General features: G+C 41.1%; 1 protein-coding gene across 1 annotated transcript in view; it reads left to right on the top strand.

The window, feature by feature from the left end:
* The window catches only part of Scp2 (sterol carrier protein 2), a 71783-nt gene that overhangs the window by 7349 nt on the left and 43471 nt on the right, over window positions 1–20963 (top strand). The window contains exons 2-7 of the mRNA XM_051188405.1: window positions 258–315; window positions 5052–5123; window positions 7841–7972; window positions 11546–11610; window positions 12946–13072; window positions 18227–18290. Coding sequence (XP_051044362.1) covers window positions 258–315; window positions 5052–5123; window positions 7841–7972; window positions 11546–11610; window positions 12946–13072; window positions 18227–18290 — 518 coding nt within the window. The remainder of the gene's footprint in view (window positions 1–257; window positions 316–5051; window positions 5124–7840; window positions 7973–11545; window positions 11611–12945; window positions 13073–18226; window positions 18291–20963) is intronic.

Genomic DNA, 20963 nt, shown 5'->3' with positions numbered 1-20963 from the left:
CTCCCCTTTTTTGGTTTTGGGATGGTGTCATAAATACCAGGCTGACCCAGAACTTGGTGTATAGCAAGCTTCTTGTTGGCATTACAGGCCGTGGCCGCCAAGCCTTGTTACTCTACCCACTTAGCCATATCCTTAGCATAGTACAGTATTTTTGTTTGAATGAATAACTAAATGAATTTCTGTGATGCTGTTGTAAAACAAAACAAAATAAAACCCTCTATACCTGTTTCTATTTATCATCTTCTTTTGCATTCTAGTTCATGAAGCCTGGAGGTGAAAATGCAAGAGATTATCCTGATATGGCAAAGGAAGCAGGTATTAGAAAAATATTTTTGGACATTGAAAAGCTTATTGTGTGGTCTGTTTTATTCCATGAGTGGGGCAGCTTTGCAAGCACAAAAAGAAACACAGTCATGGGGAAGAAGTCCCATGGAGCCTGTGCATGGGCGTAGTGGAAAGAGAAGGAAAAAACATAGGCATGCTTAGCAGTTATATAGCTAGAGTAGACAGTGTTGTATACTTTCATATGTTATCAAGCTGTGTGTTGAGATGATGTCCTACTTAACTTTAGTTAATTAATTTTAATTTAATTGTGTCAAATTGACACAGTGTAGAGTCACTTACAAAAGGAGTCGCAACTGAGGGATTGCCCAGGCATATCTGTTCCCACAGACTGATTGTTGATGGATGTAGGAAGGCCCATTCCTCTATGGGTGACACTATTCCTTGGGAAAGTAGTCCTGAGTTGTGTAAGAAAGTTGGCTAAGCACGAGCTTGTGAACAAAACAAAAAGGGAGCCAGCCAGCAATGGTCCTCCATGGTTCCTGCTTCGGAGTGTTTACCCTGATTTCCCTCAGTGGTAGACTGTGAAATGAGGTGTAAGCCAAATAAGCCTTGCCCTTCCCTCAGTTGCTTTTGGTCAGAATGTTTTGTCACAGCAACAGAAGGCAGCTAAACAGGTGGCAAAGGCACTTGGGGAAAGGAAAGGAGAGTCATTGTTGTGGCTCTTGCTATGAAGAGACACTGTGACCAAGGCAATTTATAAAGGAAAACATTTACCTGGGGACTTGCTTACAGTTTCAGAGTGTGAGTCCATCACCATTATAGCGGGGATCATGGCAGCAGACAGGCAGGCTCTGGAGCAGCAGCTGAACCTGACCCCCAGGCAGCAGGCAGGGAGAGAGCTAACGGGACTTTTGAAGCCTCACAGCCTAGTGTCACACCTCCTCCAACATGGTCATGGCTCCAAACCCTCCCTAAACAGTCCACTCACTGGGAACCAAACATTCGAATTCATGAGCCTTTGGGGCCATTCTCATTCAGGCCACCACAATCATTAAGTAGGTAACTTAATTCTGGTGTGTGTTTCCTGTAGTTATAACAAACACATCAGTGTCTTCCTTTCCTGGAAAAGGGCTGCTAACATTTAAGATGTAGCTGAATGCTTGTGTGATGGTTTAACCTCTGTTATGAGTAGTTTTCCCGCCATCCTGGTCCGAGTGCCTCTTCAGCCCCTAATAACACATAGAGACGCTGTATTAGATATAAAGTTGTTGGCCTGTTAGTAGGATTTCTTATTGGCTAGCTCTGTATTATTAATCCATTTCTATTAGTCTAAGTATTTCCACATGGTCTTAGCTTACCAGAGGATTGGTCTGGACCTCTTACTCTTCTTGGTCCTACATTTTGACTCCCCTCCTACCTCTCCCTGAATCCTCCTTGTCTCCTAGTCCCACCTATCTTGCCTTCCTTCCTATTTGCCAACAGTGCTTTATTAATTAACCAATAAGAGAAACATATTTACAGAATGACATCTCCCATCAAACCTCTCTCCATTTCATTGAACCAACCCACAAAATTCTTTTTCTATCACTAGGCTGAGGCCTACCTAAATGAAATGATAAATTTAATTATTGCTTCTTCTAGTGAGAGCTATTGGAAAGACTTGGGTGAACACACCTATCCGTTGAAACAAAGACAAGGGCTTAAGTTGCAGGGCTTCCTAGTCTAGAAGCATTTGGTTTTCTTCAGCTGCCTGAACTATGACTCTGAGCTTCAGCAGAGAGACCTACATCATTTGCTTTATTTTTCTCAAAAAGGGAAAAATTAGAACTCTTTGCATGGTTGAAATAACGAAATAAATGTCAACTTAAAAAATGGTAAGGAGTGGTGGGAGAGATGTTGTAAGCTTACATTCCAGTTGGTTTGACAGAACACTGGGAATGCCTATATCTCATACTTGGAGATCTCAGGAGCCCCTCCATTCTTTGAAATTTGCTAGACACCATCCTTCTAGGGAGCATCTCCTAGTTCCTGCTAATTTGTTCCTAGGCAGTTCCAAAGGCATTTCTGTGGTTATTCCTTAAATGGCTGTACATGATGACCATGTGCACATTGTACAAGATTTAGATTTTGATCAACTTATTTATGCAACCTGACATTCAGGTTTTATACAGTGAGTCAGGGTATCTTATCACCCAACCCCTCCAAATGAGAGAGTCACTGGAGATTTGATTAACTGCTGTGGGTTCTTGGGGCAGAACCATTTCTTTATATTTATCTTCTGGATTAAACATCTTTTTTTTTTAATTTTTACATCTTTGTACTCATTCATTTAATAAACATGGGATCAGAAGCAGGAGAACACCCAAAGCAAACATTCGTGGTAGTGACGTGTCTAGAGATTCAACTTTGATTCAACCAAACTCCAAGAGATTTTGGTTATTAAACAAAATTCAGAGGGAATACCAACCTTCATTCATACCTGGGTGGCCAAGTACAGGGAGCACAGGTCTTGGAAGCAAGGTTTCATCCTGAGCAAACCAGGCCAGCATCCCTCCCCATCTCCACAGCTGTCCAACACCTCAGCTAGTCCCTCCCCACACGATGAATCTTTCCTGATTTAAACATTCTTCTTTTGATTAGTGTTTTCTGCCTTTTTCTGAAATGGGAGATGCTTTAATCAGTTTTCTGGTGGGTTTTGTTATTGTTGTTTTTTTTTTTTTTGAGACAGGGTTTCTCTTTGTAGCCCTGACTGGCCTGGAACACACTCTGTAGACCATGCTGGCTTTGAACTTGCAGAGATCCACCTGCCTCTGCCTCCCGAGTGCTGGGATTAAAGGTATGTACCACCCCTTCCCAGCTTTGTAGTCTAATTATTAAAACTAATTTTACTATGAGGTATTTCACATGTTATTTAGAGTTACTGAGGAAATTTTAACTTTTATACATCATTTTATCATATTTATGCTATATTGTTTATGGAGATTTAAGTTCCTAACTTCTTGATATTTCAGGGTAATTTAAGTGAACATATTGATAAATATATATTTGTTCTCGTTTTTGGTTATTTTCAAAGATATATTCTAGCACTCTAGTCATCAGAATAATGAATGTGAACATTTTTAAGACTCTTGACCAATTATTTACCTTTGGGGTCTCATGGACAGGATCCGAGACTGCTCTTTTTTGAGGGTTTTATGTATCTGAGGTTGGCCTCACACTTACTATCTAGCTTAGGATGGCCCTGAACTTTTGGTTCTTATGATCCACTTCCCTGCACACTGGAATTATAGGAATATGAAGCCACACCTAGTTTAGGGGCTACTGGGGATCAAACCCAGGGCCTGGTACCTGCTAGAATACCCTAACTCCCAAAGCTCCATTCCTTCTTTGGTAGGCAGGATGGATGGTCAGCTGATCCTAGCTTTATGAAATGGGCACATCCGGTTTTTGTTGTTTTTTGAGACAGGTTCTCTATTATTGTATCTTTGACTATTTAGACCAGGTTGACCTTGAATTCACAGAGCTCCACCTGTGTCTGACTCCCAAGGGCTGGGACCAAAGGCGAGTACCACTGTGCCTGTCAGGCATGCCAGCTCTTAATGTCCCACATTCCCTAACTGTCTCCAGCAATGACATTCTTCTCCACTTTGCCCCCCAGATGTGATGGAGATGAAAGAGACAAGGACCTTGCCATTATGGAGATTTAGGAGCTGTGTGTGGTGGCACATACATGTAATCCCAGTATTTGGGAGGCTGAGGCAGGAGTGCCATGAGTTCATTGCCAGACTGGGCTACAAAGTGGTTTACAGGCCTGGTTTTGTTTTTTTGTTTTTGTTTTTGTTTTAACAAAATCTCAATTGTTTGATTTCACCAGTAAGACTTAGGAGCCAGATGTTGGGATGAAAGCTTGCTAGCTTGCAGAGGCAGAGGAAGCACCCAACTGACCTTCCTCAGCTGATGTCCCAGAAGCCTCTCCTTCCTACACCATCTCGGAACAACTCCTCAAACTGAATGTCTGTCTTTTCTACTTACTGTGTGTCTCTCTATCCATCTTCCCGACTCCCACTTACAAGCTGGTTGCTTGCTCTTGACCTGTTTGTAATATTCAAGCAGAAAGCTCTTGGATTAAAGGTGTGTTCTAGGCTGGAGCATACCACAACTAGAAACAGGTTTTCCCAGTAAATAATGCATTCTCAGGGTCCACAGTGTGATCAAAACTACCCTGTAACACCCAGTAACTGCCCAGTTCCTACTCTGTCTAAAACAACTCTGACTACAACAATAAAAAACCCAAGTAAAAAGCCAACAGAAAAGCAGCTTCAAGGCTTTTTGGCGATGCACTAGAATGTAGCTCAGTTGTTAGGGTACTTGTTTGGATTCTGTGATGCTCTGAGTTCAGCATCCCCATCCATATGAAATAAGCATGGTGGTCTCCACCTGTGATCCCAGCACTGGGAGGTGGAGGCCACAGGATTAGAAGTTTAAGGTCAGCTTCAGCTACATAGTAAGCTATAGGCCAGCCTGGGCTGCATGAGGATAGAGTCTTAGGATTTAGTATCTTTATTTTGGGGTGCAGTTAGGACAGAAAACATCAAAAAGAAGATATGGGAAAGTGATGTAGTACCTTAGAGTAAGGAGGGGAGCTCTAAGTTGATTTGGTGGTGACTTTGTCATTTGAACTGAACAGATGATAAAGAAGTAAATGGTGTCTGAAGAAACTCTAAACTGATATTGCCTTACCTGATGAACTCCTCTTGTTTTTACAGGACAGAAGGCATTAGCAGATGCCCAGATCCCTTATTCTGCTGTGGAGCAGGCTTGCATTGGCTATGTGTATGGTATGTAGTAAACAGAATGCTCTAAGATTATGCACATAAAATCTAGCAGCAAATTCATAAGTGATTGTTAAACCTCAGGGCAGAACTCACAGGTTACCTTTGTATGTTGACTCAGTGTAATTGTTCTTGCCATCATGGTATTAAAACAGGAGACAAATTAAAATGCCGTTTTTGGGGAGCTGGCAATATGACTCAGTTGATAAAAGCTTTTTCATAGCACTTAAAAATATTCCTTAGTGCCATGAGTTGGTGGTGCACGCCTTTGATCCCAGCACTCAGGAAGCAGAAGCAGAAGCAGGTGGATCTCTGTGAGTTTGAGGCCAGCCTGGTCTACAGAGTGAGTTCCAGGACAGGCTCCAAATCAATAGAGAGAAACTCTGTCTCAAAAAACCAAAAATGGGGGGAAAAATTCTTAGCTGGCCATGGTGGTGTACGCCTTTGATTGAGCACTCAGGAGGCAGAGACAGAAAAATCTGTGTGAATTTGAGGTCAGCCTAGTCTACAAAGTGAGTTCTAGGACATCTAAAGCTACATAGTGAGACCCTGTCTCAAAAACAACAACACAACAAACAAGAATATTTTGTTGGGCATTGTGGTACATGCTCATAATTCCAACAGTTGGAAGGCTGAGGCATGTGGATGTGTGAGTTCCAGACAGCCTAGTCTACATAGAGAGTTCCAGAACAGCTAGAGCTACATACTGAGGCCCTGTCTTAGGGGTAAAAGGAGAAATACTGGGGAGTGAACCTAGGGCCTTGTATATACTAGACAAACCATTTCCCCAGCTCAGTGTTGCATTTTAGTAATTACACCGTATTTTACCATCGAAAGCTACTAGCTTTGTTAGAAGTAATGGTATCCTGTTCTTCGATAATTAAAATAACTAAAATGTATAATACTACAGATGAATCTTTGTGCATAGCCATCATTTATTTCCTTTACTTTTCAAGATACCAGAGAATCCTAGGATGTAGACGTACTGGGGCAAGGTGTGTAGAATGCATGTATTGTGGTGGGACTGGCGTATGAGCATTGCCGTTTTAGTAGGAGACTCCTGGCAAGTTTGAACCTCCAGCTGCCATCACCTTGCTGTTCTAGCATTCCTGCCTTGTGAGCCATGTTACTTGAGAAGGAAAGACATGTTTGTACTCAGTGTGACTCATATTTTTCTGTAAGGCCTGGATGCATATATGAATCTTTAAAACTTAGAACTTTTTTTTTTTTTTTTTTTTTTTTTTGAGACAGGGTTTCTCTGTGTAACAGCTTTGGTTGCTCAGGAACTCTGCTCTGCTCTGTAGACCAGGTTGGCCTCCAGTTCAGGGATGTACTTGAACCTCTGATCCTGTTGCCTGCACCTGCTGAGTGATGGAGTAATGTGCATGTAACACCACACCTGACATATATAGTGTTGGGACTGAACCCAGGCCCTTTGCATTCCAGGCAAGCACTCTACTAACTAGCTACTTCCTTAGCCACAAAACTGAAGTATTTTTGGGTCATCATGGCGGTTTATAACCTATGGCAATCCTTCTACTTTAGCCTCCCAGGTAGTCAAACCTTACAGCCTGTGCTACCATACCTGGTTTAAATTGTGCAATGTCTGTAAGAAAAGTAAGTGGTGGCCTTTAGTCATTTTGTGATGGCCTTTAACAATTTATGTTTGAGAATCAAGTGTCCATGAACCATCATTTCCTGTATCACATACTCTGTGAGAGTGAATTATTTGCTGTTACCCTGGTGTGGTGGTTTGAAAGAAAACAGCCCCCAAAGACGCTATTAGGAGGTGTGGCCTTGTTGGAGGAAGTGTGTCACTGTAGAGGTGGGCTTTGAGGTCTCCTATGCTCAAGATACTCCCAGTGAGAAAGCCTACTTCCTGTTGCCTGCAAGATGTGGGACTCTCAGCTCCTTCTCCAGCATCATGTCTGCCTGTAGTACATCACCAAGTCCCACCATAATGATAATGGGCTAAACCTCTAAAACTGTACGCTGCCACTTCAATTAAACATTTTCCTTTATAAGAGCTGTCGTGGTCATGGTGTCTCTTCACAGCCATAGAAACCCTAAATCACCTTCTCCACCTCTGTATCATGTAAAGGAAGTGAAGCTGGGTGGTGGCGGTGCGCACCTTTACCCCAGCACTCAGGAAGCAGAGGCAGGCAGATCTCTGTGAGTTCGAGGCCAGTCTGGTCTACAGAGTGAGCTCCAGGACAGCCAGGGCTGTTACACAGAGACACTCTGTCTTGAAAAACAAAACAAAAAGTGTAAGGTGCAGAGTTGTGATTGGGGACATAAAGTACTAGGGTGCAGGTTCCAATCCTGACTGAAATGGGAGGAGACAGGAAGAGGAAAATGTCGAAAGTGCATGCTTCTTTCCTGCCCTGTGTGATGTTCAGGCCTGGAATCTCAGCTCTCAGGAGGTTAAGGCAGGAGGACTGCTGTGAGCACCAGGCCATCCTTGAGCTACATGAAACCTTGTCTTAAAAAAGAAAAAAAAAAATGCACATAAACATTTGTTGTGACTACCTTTAGTTTAGTGTTTGCACAATAGGAGATAGTCAGTGCTGTGGCTGTTTCTGACTCAGAGGTCATAGTGTATCACCGTCCTGCCTGTGCAGGACACTAGGGCAAACTGTAATAGTGAAAGAATTGGCATGAACTGCTGCGCATGTACTGTGGCATGTACTGTGGTGTTGAGGATCTTCCTTGTTTCTCTGTAGGCGACTCCACCTGTGGGCAGAGGGCTATCTATCACAGTCTGGGACTGACTGGCATCCCTATAATTAATGTCAACAATAACTGTTCTACCGGTTCTACTGCTTTGTTTGTGGCCCAGCAACTGATTCGAGGAGGTAAGGCGTGTTTGCTTATTATTATTATTTTTAATGTTCATTTTATTTTGTGTATGGGTGTTTTGCCTGCACATGTATCTGTGTATCACATGCTGTGACCACGGTGCCAGAAGAGGCCATCAGACCTCCTGGGACTGAGTTACAGATGGTTGTGAGCCACCAACCAGTGCCTGAACCACTGAGCTGTCTCTCTAGCCCCTATTATTTGCTTGTTGCTCTAATGTTCTTTTAAACTTTTTCTAAGATATTTGTTTGTTTGTATATTTGTGTCTGAACTCACCAAGGCACATACATTGAGGCCAGAGGACAACTTATAAAAGTTGGTTCCCTTCTTCCATCATGTGGTTCCTTGGGATCGGACTCAGGTTGTCAAGCTTGGTGGCAAGTTCCTTCACCCAAGGAGCCATCTTGCTGGTTTTGTCTTATGTTCTTAAATAAATGTGGGGTTGATGTCCCCTTTTAATTACTTCTCTGTGTTGCCATCAGAGAAAGATAGCTTCATAACATATTAACATATAAAATGTATTGCTTTTTTTCTTTAAAAAAGAACCTTTTATTATTTATTATTTGTTTTTGTGGTATTGACAGTGAAACTAAGGGCCTTGAGGACACCAGGCAAACACTGTACCTCTAAGCAATATCCTCAGTGTCTCCCAAAAGCTTTATTGAAATAAAATTCCCGTATCATGAAGTTTATTCTGATGAGGGCAGCCATCAGCATCGTGTATTTTAGAACAATTCGTCACCTGTAATGAAAACCTTGTTTCCTACAGTACGATCACAAGCTCTAGAAAACCAGCAGCGGTCACTCCTTCCACACCATGGCCCTCACTACTCTCTGTCTCCTGCTACCTGCTCTCTGTCTCCGTGAACTTACCTGTTCCTGTCCGTGGCATCTATGATACATTTTATTGTTTAAAAGTTCATTCTTGCTGGGTGGTGGTGGCACATGCCTTTAATCCCAGCACTTGAGAGGCAGAGGCAGCCCATCTACAAGAGCTACTTCCAGGACAGCCTCCAAAACCACAGAAAAACCCTGTCTCAAAAAAAAAAAAAAATCATTATTATAGCACATGTCAGTATTTTATTTCCATTTAGGGCCAAATAACATTCCACTTCATGGCCAATGTATATCTTATCCAGGTGTTCATCTTTGATGGCTTTCTTTCTTTCTTTCTTTCTTTCTTTCTTTCTTTCTTTCTTTCTTTCTTTCTGTTAAGAATAATGTTGCCTGGGGCTGGAGTGATGGCTCTTTGGTTAAGAGCACTGGCTGTTTTTCCAGAGGTCCTGAGTTCAATCCCCAGCATCCATATGGTGGCTTACAAACACCTGTGATGAGATCTGGTGACCTCTTCTGGCCTGGAGGTTGACATGCAGACAATACTATATACATGATAAATAAATTAAAAAAAAAAAAAAAAAAAGAAGAATGTTGCCATAAGCATTTATGCACAGGTTTTTTTTTTTTTTTTGGTGTGTGTGTGTGTGTGTTTTGGTGGCCAAATATTTTCATGTGCTCATGCATATGTCTATATATAAATATATTTTAGACCTATATAAACTATATAATCATATATCATAGTTTCTATTTCTAACAATACTCAACCTTTTATTGGGCCCTCTTCTAGTCTACTAATTTGATAATTGTTCCACTGCCTAGAGCTCTGAATTTTGGAGCTTGTAATCTTAGTGTGTAAGCCGGAGCCCTTCAATCTCTTCCAGGAACTTCCAGGAATCTTACTGTTTGATGAAGTCAATGCCCGCTTAATCCTTCCTTGCCTTCCCTCCCTCCCTCCCTCTCTTCATGCTGGTGGTTGAATTCAGGACTCCATGCCTGCTGGTAAACTGCACCACCCCTGAGCTGCACCCCCTAGTAGTTCTTTTTTAAGAGAAAAGTTTTGGTAGTTTTCAACATAATTTTTAGATGTCCTTTTCCTCCTTAAACAGTCTTGTGAGATTTTAGTTGGAATCCCCTTCAAATTTTAATTAAAATCATAATTAAATTTAAAATATTTAAAAATCATAATAACTTACATTTTTTGTTTATTTTATGTGTATGGATGTTTTGCCTACATGTATGTCTGTGTACCAGGTGCATGACTGGTACCTATGAAAGCCAGAAGAGGGTGTTGCATTTCTTGGAACTGGAGTTGGAGATGGTTGTGATCCACAATGCGGGTGCTGGGAATTGAACCTGGATACTCTGGAAGAGCAGTCAGTGTTCCTAACCCCTGAGCCATCTCCAGCTGCTGTAAATGGCTTTTTAATATTTGTTTTTTACTGAAACATTTCACACTAATGGGAAATTTTGTTAATATAATGAGACTTAGGGAAGGAATTAAGCACCTTCTTGATTTTTCAGTAGGTAAAGTGTGTACCACCAAGCCTGACAGCCTGAGTTAGACCCCTGGAATGCACATAGTGGAAGGAGAACCAGCTCTCCCAGGTTTTCCTATGACCTCTACATGTGCTGCTGGAGCACACGCGTGTACACACACACACACACACACACACACACAGATTAACTCAATAAATGTGAAAAATGATTGTCACTATAGTTTTTTTGTTTGTTTTTTTGAGACAGGATTTCTCTGTAGCTTTGGAGCCTGTCCTGGAACTCACTCTGTAGACCAGGCTGGCCTCAAACTCACAGAGATCCACCTGTCTCTGCCTCTGAGTGCTGGGATTAAAGGCATGTGTCACCACCGCCCAGCTGTCACTAATTTTTAAGTTATTAAATCTGACGGGGCTGGGAGATGGATTGGTAAAATGCTTGCTATGCAATTGTAAGGATCTGAGTTCAGGTCCCTAGCACCCAATGTAGAGTCTTGAGGAGGAGTGGCATATGCCTTTAATCCCAGCATTCAGGAGGAAGAGGTAGGCAGATCTGTAACTTCAAGGCTAACCAAGAGATACATAGTGATACTCTGTCAAAAAAAAAAAAAAAAAAAAAAAAAAAAAGAGGGGGTGGGTAGGGGTGGCAGGCATGGTGGCATATACCAGCAATCCCAGTGCTGGGCAAGTACAGACAGCAGCGTCCCCGGAGCTTGCTATCCAAATAGCGTGGGCAGAGCAGTGGGTTGCAGGTCCAGTGAGAGACCTGTCTTAGGTAGTAAGGTGGACAGTAGCTGGGGGGGACTCTTAGTATCACCTCTGGCCTCCATGTGCACACACAAGTATGTTCACCTGCATGTGTACCATAACATAGACATAAGTGTATACACATGGACAAATAAATAATTTTATAGGGCTATGGTATACCTTTTTATTTCAGGTAAGTTAACATACATTTGTTTATTTATTTATATATAATTTGGTTTTTGTTGTTGTTGTTTGTTTTGCTTTTTTTTTTTTTTTTTTTTTTTTTTTTTTTTTGAGACAGGGTCTGTCTGTGTAGTCCTGGCTTGCCTGAAACTCACAGAGATCCACCTGCCTCTGTCTCCCAAATGCCGTTTGATTAAAGGCATGTGCCACCACACCCAGAGTAGATTAATATTTAGATTGAAGTATTCAATAGTATTGTGTTGGGTTCCTAGAAATTTTAAATTTCAAAATAATTACATTTCCTTTAAGGTATGGCAGATTGTGTGTTGGCTCTTGGGTTTGAGAAGATGGAGAAGGGATCCCTTGGAGTAAAAGTGAGTCTCATTTATCATTGTTTTAACTTTATGAGAAAACTGTCCATCTTACCATCATAAATAGTCTGTAGTAAGCAACAGAGAACATGATTTGATGTTTTAAAGATACATATATTTTAAGATTTATTTGCACAAGTGTGTGTATGTATGTGTGAGAGAGAGAGATTCCATGTTACTTGTACTTGGGTGTGCAGAGGCCAGAGGTATGGGTTCCCTTGGACCTCCTGGACCTCCACAGTCCCAGCTAAGCTCCAGCCTGCCCATGGTGGCCTTCCTCCAGCCCTTCCCAGTCCCCACCTAAGCTCTGGACTGTTGTTCCAGTTTCCCACTCAGTTTTTCTGGTTTTTTTTTTTTTTTTTTTTTTTTTTTGCATTATTATTTTCATGATAATTGAGTCTCACAATTTGTCCCTTTTCTCCCCCAATCTAAATGCCTGATGCGCAAAATCTTAAGCTGACACATTCATGCCTTTATTTCCTGCATCTTGAAATAGTTACTGCTGACTAGTGGATAATGAATGTTTGATAAACATTTTTTTTTTTTTTTTAATTCACTGGGTCGAGAGATGGCCCAGCAGTTAGGAGCTCTGCCTGCTCTTCCAGATGACCTGCATTTGATTCACAGAATCCTGAGGCACCAGGAACACACATGGTACACAAAACATACATGCAGCCAAAACACGCATACAAACAAAATAAAAATATTTTTAAAACCTAAAGAGAAAAACTTAAATTCACAAGTATTTGTTTTGTGTGTGTGTCCTTGAGTGTCTTCACATGGCAAATGGCTTGAAAGAGGAAGTCAGAAGACTACTTGCAGGGTCTCTTATTGAATCATGTAGATGCTGGGGATCAACTCAGGTCATCAGACTGCGTGAGAAGAGCCTCCATCTGCTGACCTATCTCCCTGGCCCTATAAACAAGTTCTTAAAAGAATTAATAAACCAAGCATAGTGATTCCAGCACTCGGGAAACAGAGACAGGCAGATCTCTGTGAGTTCGAGGTCAGCCTGGTCTACAGAGTAAGGTCTAGGACAGCGAGGGCTATGTAGAGAGACCATTTCTCAAAACAAAAACAAAACCTGGGAGAAAGAAAAAATCAGAGTCTTGTGACTTGCTATGTAACTAAGAATAATTTTAAACCCTTCTACTCTACCTCCCAAGTGTTGGGATGTGTCACCATACCCAGCCTCTCGTGTTTTCTTGATGGTTTTATTCATTTTTTTTGTTGTTGTTTACTGTGTTCTCAGGATAAGCAAATGTCTTAGCAATAGTGTAAGTTTCAAGAAACACTTTTATGTCAGCTGCTCATTAAACTTTATTTTTTCTCTTTAAGTTTCCAGATCGGACCAATCCAACTGACAAGCATGTTGATGTCTTAATCAATAAGTATGGATTGTCTGCACACCCACTTGCTCCACAGATGTTTGGGTGGGCTGGAAAAGAGCATATGGAAAAATATGGTATGTTAACAAAAACAAAAACATCCTTTAGAGCAGTGGTTCACAACCTGTGTATCATGTTTGTGTGGGTGTGTCATACCACCCTTTCCCAGGGGTCCCTAAGAGCATCCTGCATGGCAGGATGCTTTTTATGATTCATAGAAGTAGCAAAATTACAGTTATTAAGAAGCAATGAAATAATTTTATGGTTGGGGTCACCACAGCACAAGGAACTGTATTAAAGGGTTGCAGTATTAGGAAGGTTGAGAACCACTGCTCTAGAGGCTGGGCATGGAGGCACACACCTTTAATTTCTGCAAAGAGGCAGTTGGATCTGCTTGTTGAGTTCCTGGCCAGCCAAGAATACATAGTGAGATCCTGCCTCAAAGTAACAACAACAGCACCACCTTCCAGGCTTATTACTAGTCACATCCATGCAATAAGAAATAGCAAGTTTTTGTCAAGGACATGCAGAAGATACTGGAATATATAAGATAAATAAAATAACTTTTAAAACATTTATTTATTTTTAATGCATATGGGTGTTTTATGTGTGTAGTAGTCTGTGCATCATATGCATGCCTGGTGCCCTTGGAGGTTAGAAGAAGACATCAGATTCCATGGAACTGGAGTTACAGGTGTTGTCACCCATTATACGGGTGCTGGGCATTGAACTTGGGGCTTCATGAATGTTAGGTAAGCACTCTACCAATTGAGCTACACTCCAGTTCCACCAGGGGTCTTTTTTGAGAACACTAATCCTGTTCATAAAGGCCCTTCCTAATCCCAGCACTTGGGGGCTAGATTTCAACATATGAATTTTGGTAGGGGTGTCAGCATTCAGTTCACTTCCTCCCTCCAAAAGCCCCATCTCCCAGTCATTGAGGCCAGGTTTCAACATTAGAATTTAGGAGGGGGGGGATATTAGAAATATCTTTGGGGTCCTTTGATAATGTTACAGATGAGGGCTTGACATCTCATTGGGAAGTGAAGAGGGATCCTGGTGTATCCATTAACTCACTGTGTAGCAAGGATGGTCATTTTCAGTGTTCATGTGTTTGAATTTATGGGTGCTGGCGGGTGATTGCAGCACCTTCCTCACACAGGCTCTGCTCTTCCTACTGCACAGCACTAGGGATCGAGTCCACCAAGCCTGGCTTTCAGTTTTGTTTTTTTAAATATGAAAACACTCTTGTCTTAACTAATAATAAAAGAAAAACATGAAAGCTCCCTTGATAATACCCTGTCTCCAGTTACGTTAAGCTTGGTAACACAGATGGGCAGAGTAGAGGAAATGGAAGTGTTAGGTGTTGCTGGTGGACATGAAATGGGAATCTAGCAATTTCTCTTCCATGGATGATCTGGCTTTGTCTGCCAATGTATGGAGGGTGTTTCTATGTGGTTAATATAATAGTACCGTGTGGAGAAGATTCCTCAGTAGAGCACTGGGTTAAGTAATCAACTTGGCTGTTTTGTTTTGTTTTGTTTTAATTTATCCCCCATATAAAGTTATAAGGAATTTTGCATCAAATTGTTTGAATATCCCACAGACCTTAAGTTTCCTCGCTTTCTATTTAACAAATGTGACCAGATTACAGTTTTATTTATTATTCTTTGTGTGTATATGTGAGTGTGTGTGGCTACTCATGTGCCAGGCCCTGCCTCTATCTCCATCTCTTATAAGTTCGTTGTCATTATAGGTATGAACTTCTACATCTGGATTTTAACTAGGTTCTGTGCACCAAACTCAGGGTCTGAGGCTTGTGTGGCAAGCTCTTATACCCACAGGGTCATCTCTCTGGCCCAATAATTTAAAAGTTGGAATTACCCATGGCTGTCAGTTGAACGATGATCAGTTTTGAAAGATAGAATGATTCATTTTTAGACTTAGGAAGAGTTGTTGCCCTTTATGGTTTTTACTTCCTTCCTTCTTTTTTTTTTTTTTTTTTTTTTTTTTTTTTTTTTAAAGACAGGGTTTCCTGGCTGCCTGGCCGTCCTGGAACTCTCTCTGTAGACCAGGCTGGCCTTGAACTCGGAGCTCTACCTGTCTGTGCCTACTGAGTGCTGGAATTAAAGGTGTGCACCACCACTACCTGGAAGTTTTCACATTTTTCTTGAAATAATTTCATAACTGCATAAAACAGTTCAAAAATTGCCTAATACTTTGTTTCTAGATCATTTATATTTTGCTATCCTTATTTTTTAGTATCTTTTATCCATATTATTATGTAACTTAAATATTTGAGAGCAGGCTAAGAGTAATGGTACACACCTTTAATTCCAGCCCAAGCAGGAGGATATCTGTGAGTTCAAGGCCAGCCTGATCTGCTTAGTGAGTTCTAGACTAGCTAGGGCTACATAGTAAGATCCTGTCTAAAAATAGAGTAACTTACAGACTTTCACAGCTAAGTTATAATAATCAAAAATCAAGAAATTAATATCAAGTAAAGTATATCATTGTCTATGTTTGAGCTATTGTAGGGGACTTGCTTGAGCCCAGGCCTCAAAGCCAGCCTGGACAACATAGGAAGACCCTAATCTTTTCCCACTTAAAAAAAAAAATTTAATCTTAACATGATACTGTTAACCAATCTGCAGAGTATACTATTAATTTCACTAATTTATCCCACAAATACCATTTCTGGCTCCAAAACTCCTCATTTTGTTGTTTACTTTTCTTTAAAAAATTTGGTAGGTGGTGGTGAACACCGATAATCATAGCATTCGGGAGGCAGAGGCAGGCCGATCTCTGAGTTTGAGGCCAGCCTGGTCTACAGAGTGAGTTTAAGGACAACCAAAGATACACAGAGAAACCTTGTCTCAAAAAACAAAAAACAAACAAAAAAAATTTACACATTTACAATTTAAAGTTTTCTTTTAATTGCCTGAGAAGATGGCGCAGGTAAGAGCACTTGATGTGCAGCATCAGGACCTACGAGTTCAAGTCCTAGGACCCATACATCCCACACATAGTACCTATACATGCACACACAAATAAACAAAAATTTAAAAAGAGTCCTTTATTCCTATCATAGGGGCTGTTTTGCCCGAGTGTTCACACTTGGGGAGGGCACTGTTCTTTTTCCATGGTGGCTTTTGAATGACTGTGGGCTGCCATGAGTGCCTCCCCTCTCTCCTCTGCTCTGTTTTTCTTCAGGCTGCTGTTGTTACCCCAAAGGTCTATGGTTGGGATTTGGCCTTTTTTGTGTGTTTGTTTTTCTTTTTTCCTAGCTTACAGAGATTTTGAGGTTTGGGCATCACCATTTTTCTGGTTTTGCTGATTATACGGTACTGTCCACTCATGCTTTCCCTTGTTCGTATTATTTTGGGAGGCTTTAGAGACAGATGCAGTAGCTTCCATTGACCTTGGATATCCTGGTACTGGTGTATTTTTAAACTTACATGTTTTCTTAAACTTTATATTACTTGGGATATAGCTTAATAGTTTTCTAGTCTAAAATTTGAAATAGTTGAATTTAATTTTGTTTGTTGGCAGGATCTAGTAGCCTGGGCTGGCCTGGAGCTCACCATGCAGGCCAGCCTGGAATTTGCACAGTCCTCTAGACTCCATCTCCCTCTGGAGTTCTGAGGTTACAGGCATGAACCACTGCTTCTTAGACTCTGACTTGATAGAATCAGCAGATTTTTTTTTTTTTTTTTTTTTTGGTTTTAAAATTTGGTCCTAGAGGATTGGAATCTTCTTATACTAAGCATATTCTTTGGACAGCTAAAATTATTTTTTTAAGGGGAACATTTTGGGTGGGGGACTCATGTAGTTAAGGCTGGCCTTGAACTCTTGATCTTTCTGCCTCCACCTCCAAAGTGCTGGGGTTTCATGTGTGTTCTTCTATGCCTGGAAACAGCCAAAAAACTTAATTGGCAGTTCTGACTTAGTGGTCATCAGCCTTTGATTGGGGTCAGGCTTAAGAAGTAATGTGGTAAGTGATTGGCAGGATTCTTTTCTAGTAGATGATCTTTTATATGTGAAATTGGATTCTGTGGAAAGCCACAAAGCCTTGTTTTGAAAACAAAATAAAACAAAAAACAACCAACGAAAAAACCCCAAACCAAATCAGAAAAAACAACAATAACTCTTCAAGTCTGTCTCCCTATAGTTTCTATCCATGGCCTTTATTTTATTTTATTCTCATTAGCCTTGGCTGACCAGGAATTTAAAGTGTAGACTGGGGCTGGCTTCAAACTCACAGACCCTGCTTCTACTTCCTGGGTACTGAGATTAAAGGCATGTACCACAGCATCTGGTCCTGTTTAATTTTATATTTTGAGACAAGGTTCAGTGTAGAGGAGGCTGGCCTTAACTCTTTATCCTCTTTGCTTCTATTTTCTGTGTGTTGGGATTACAGGTGTTTGGCACCACTCCTTGAAAACAATGTAAGTCCTGTACTGTGGCCACAAACCTCTGATGCACCACACTGTTATGGTTCATCTCATCTGTAGCTAAATAGAACCTCAGAAAAGAACCTATTCTATTGTGTCCTGTCCTTTGTCCATGTTGTTTGGGGTTAAAAATAGAACTGGGAGCCAGACACGGTGAAACATGTTTTTAATCTTAGCACTCTGGAGGCAGAGGCAAGCAGATCTCTGTAAGCTTGGGGCTATCATACTCATCATATTGAGTTCCAGGCCAGCCAAAGACTAAACAGTGAGCCCCTGTCTCAGAACACAAAACAAAACAAACAAACAAAAAGATCTGGAATGCATGTATAATTCACTGGCTGCAACTTTTCTAAAGACTCTTCTGCTATATCATAAATGGAAGTTGTTGGGGTTTATCAGGCCATAGAGGATGTGACTCGCACACCCGCTCACTCTGGGCCTTGGGGATATCTGGCAGGCACTCGGTCATTGCTGGCAGTACTCTCCAGCTAAGCACTATGGCTCCAGACGGTATTTTCTAGTTTTGAAACTGAACCCTGATTATACTAAATAGAATAGACAGTTTGAACTGTTTTTATATCTCATATGTCTCTTGATTCAATTCATGAAATGCTCAGATTTAATAATAGCAAATCATATGAGTGATTGCTGTCTCTAACCCTGATATCAGTGCATGAGAAGCTATGGAAATACTTAGCAAAACACTGAGTTCTATTGTGACATTTGATAATGAGCTGAAGAAAATAGCACATTGATTGATGTTTGCTTTCTCTGCAGGAACAAAAGTTGAACACTTTGCAAAAATTGGATGGAAAAATCACAAACACTCAATTAATAATCCGTAAGTACTTCAGAGACATGGCATGAAAACCTGATCTATCCTACTGTGTAATAATGCAGTTGTATCCTTGGAAAACAAATATAAGATCTCAAAGATATTAGCTTAGATGTTTATTTTATTTTATTTTTTGTCTTTTTCTTCAAGATTATTTATTATATATGCAGTGTTCTGCCTGCATGTTTCCCTGAAGGCCAGAAGAAGGCACCAGATTTCATTACAGATGGTTAGGAGCCACCATGTGGGTCCTGGGAATTGAACTTGGGACCACTGGAAGAGCAGCCAGTGCTCTTAACCTCTGAGCCATTTCTCCAGCCTGGATGTTTATTTGTTTGTTTGTTTTATAAAAGAAAGGTTTATGCCCAAATCATACTTTGTCAGCTTTTGCCATGCTAGTACTTGGCTTATTTATACTTAAAATACCATTAAAGCTTAATGGCTGTTTATTTATTTATATTTTGAGGGTTGTTTGTTTTTGGAGAGGGGAGATAGAGTTTGAGAGAGTAGCCCTAGCCAGCTTCCAATTTGTGGCAATCCTCCTGCATCAGTCTCAAGTGCTGGGATTATAGGCATGGTTTGTTCTATCTGGCTTTAATGATTCTTTTAAATGAGAGTAAGAGTGACAGGCATTAAAAAAATTTACTTAGGGATAATGATATAGGTTAGTGCTAGAGATTGTAATTAGCATATATGAGGTCCTAGGTTCATTTCTTTGCACAGCAAAAATTGTTAAATGCATATTAATTTTATAACTGCGATGAATTTCAGTCACTCTAGTGCTATTAACTTATTCTGGAAGAACAATATAATTATTTATATCCTAAAAATAATCTGAAGAAAATGATATTGGTTGCATTTACCATCCTGTGAATGCTTTGTGGTTCATATCCTGCATTCAGTGTTTGCTGGAGAAAGTGGTCCATGGGAACTGAACTGATTGATGCCTCATCATTGAGAACTGATGCCACACAACTGGAATCTCTGTAAAAGCAATGCCACACACGCTGGATCATTTTCTTTTGCCAATAACACCATATCACAGATTGGAGTTATAAAGAAAAGGAATTTATTTTGCCTTGTGGTTCTAAACATGCAAGTCACAGTTATACATCTCATAATGACAGGGCTTCTCTGTGTAGCCTGGGCTGTGGCTGTTCTGGAACTCACTCTGTAGACCAGACTGGCTTCCAACTCAGATCTGCCTGCCTCTGCCTCCTGAGTGCTGTGATTATATGTGCCACCATGTCCAGCTTAATAATAGCCTCCTATTGGCAGAATTCTAAGGAGGTACAGGACAGTATATAGTGAAAGACTAGGGTTGTGTATGTAGATATGTTTCTTCTGGTCTCTTGTACTTCTTTTTAAATATATTTTTATAATTTGCTTATTTTATGTGCTTTTATATGACTGTCAGATCCCCTGGAACTTGAGTTACACACAGTTGTGAGCTACCACGAGGGTGCTGGGAATTGAACCCAGGTCCTCTGAAAGAATAGCTAGTGCTCTTAACTGCTGAGCCATCTCTCCGGCCCCCTCTTGTACTTCTTATAAAGCCACCTGGATTCAATCACCTCCCAAGGTCCCACCTCTGAACCCCATCGTCAGATTAGTTCTCCCCCCTTCTCTTCTCTTCCTCCCTGCTTCATCCTGAGGAGGAAAAACGATTTGCTTATTTCCTCCTCCTAGATTACAAACTATTTACTTATTTCCTCCTCCATCAATTTATTTATTTTCTCTTCCTTGGTTACAAACAGTTTATTTATTTCCTCCTCCTAGATTACAAACTCCATGTCCTTAATGCTTAGCACAGAGGTAATCAGAAAATCGTTTCTCAACTATCGTTGCTGCATTTACTTATTTAATGTAGAATAGGGACGTTTTTATGCGCGCACACGCACACACGCACACACACACACACACACACACACGCACAGTCACCCCATATTTGTACTTCATGGAGCTGTCAGCTTTCTTAGGGCATACCAATTCTGTGTTGTTTCTTTTTGTGCCATTGTAACAAAAGCAATTTGAGGGAGATTTTCTTTTTGGCTCACACACAGTTCCAGGCCCATGGTTGCAGAGAAGTCACAGCAGCAGGAAGTTGAGGGAGCTGATCCCATCACATTCATTCACCCCTTTCTGCTTTTCCAGCCTGGGATGGAATGTGATGGGCTGCTTCAAGCCTGCAGCCTTGCCGTCCCTGTCATGATGGGTTACACCTTTAACTGTGAGTTAGGATAAACAATTTCCCCTCATTACTTCTGCCGGGTTACTTTATCAAAACTGAGGCAAATTCCATGCCTAAATCCAAGACAAATCCCATCTTTTATAGAAAACCTCAGGCTATTGTGAAAGTCCTGGTGAATCCCTTTGCTGATCTGGTAAGTTTGGACTCTTTTGGGTGATTCATGGCAGCTCTACCACGTTTTCCCCTTCTTCTGTTGGGAGCATATTCCCACAAAATGTAAGGCAATTGAAAGGCTGTGAGGATGTGCGATGAGTAGAGAGGACTGGGGCTAGCCTACAACACCTGAGCCTTTGCACTTAGTCTGACATTTCCCCTGGTTGGCGCCACTTAGGTGTCTTACAGCTTCCGCAGAGCCAGTGGGTCTACTCTGACTTTATCATCTCCCTCTACCCTGGTTTTCCTTCGCTGTTCTTCATCAGGGTCACTGA

The sequence above is a fragment of the Phodopus roborovskii genome, unplaced genomic scaffold (genome assembly GCF_943737965.1).
Source record: "Phodopus roborovskii unplaced genomic scaffold, PHOROB, whole genome shotgun sequence".
Classification (NCBI taxonomy): domain Eukaryota; kingdom Metazoa; phylum Chordata; class Mammalia; order Rodentia; family Cricetidae; genus Phodopus; species Phodopus roborovskii.
This window is presented reverse-complemented; position numbering and strand designations above follow the sequence as displayed.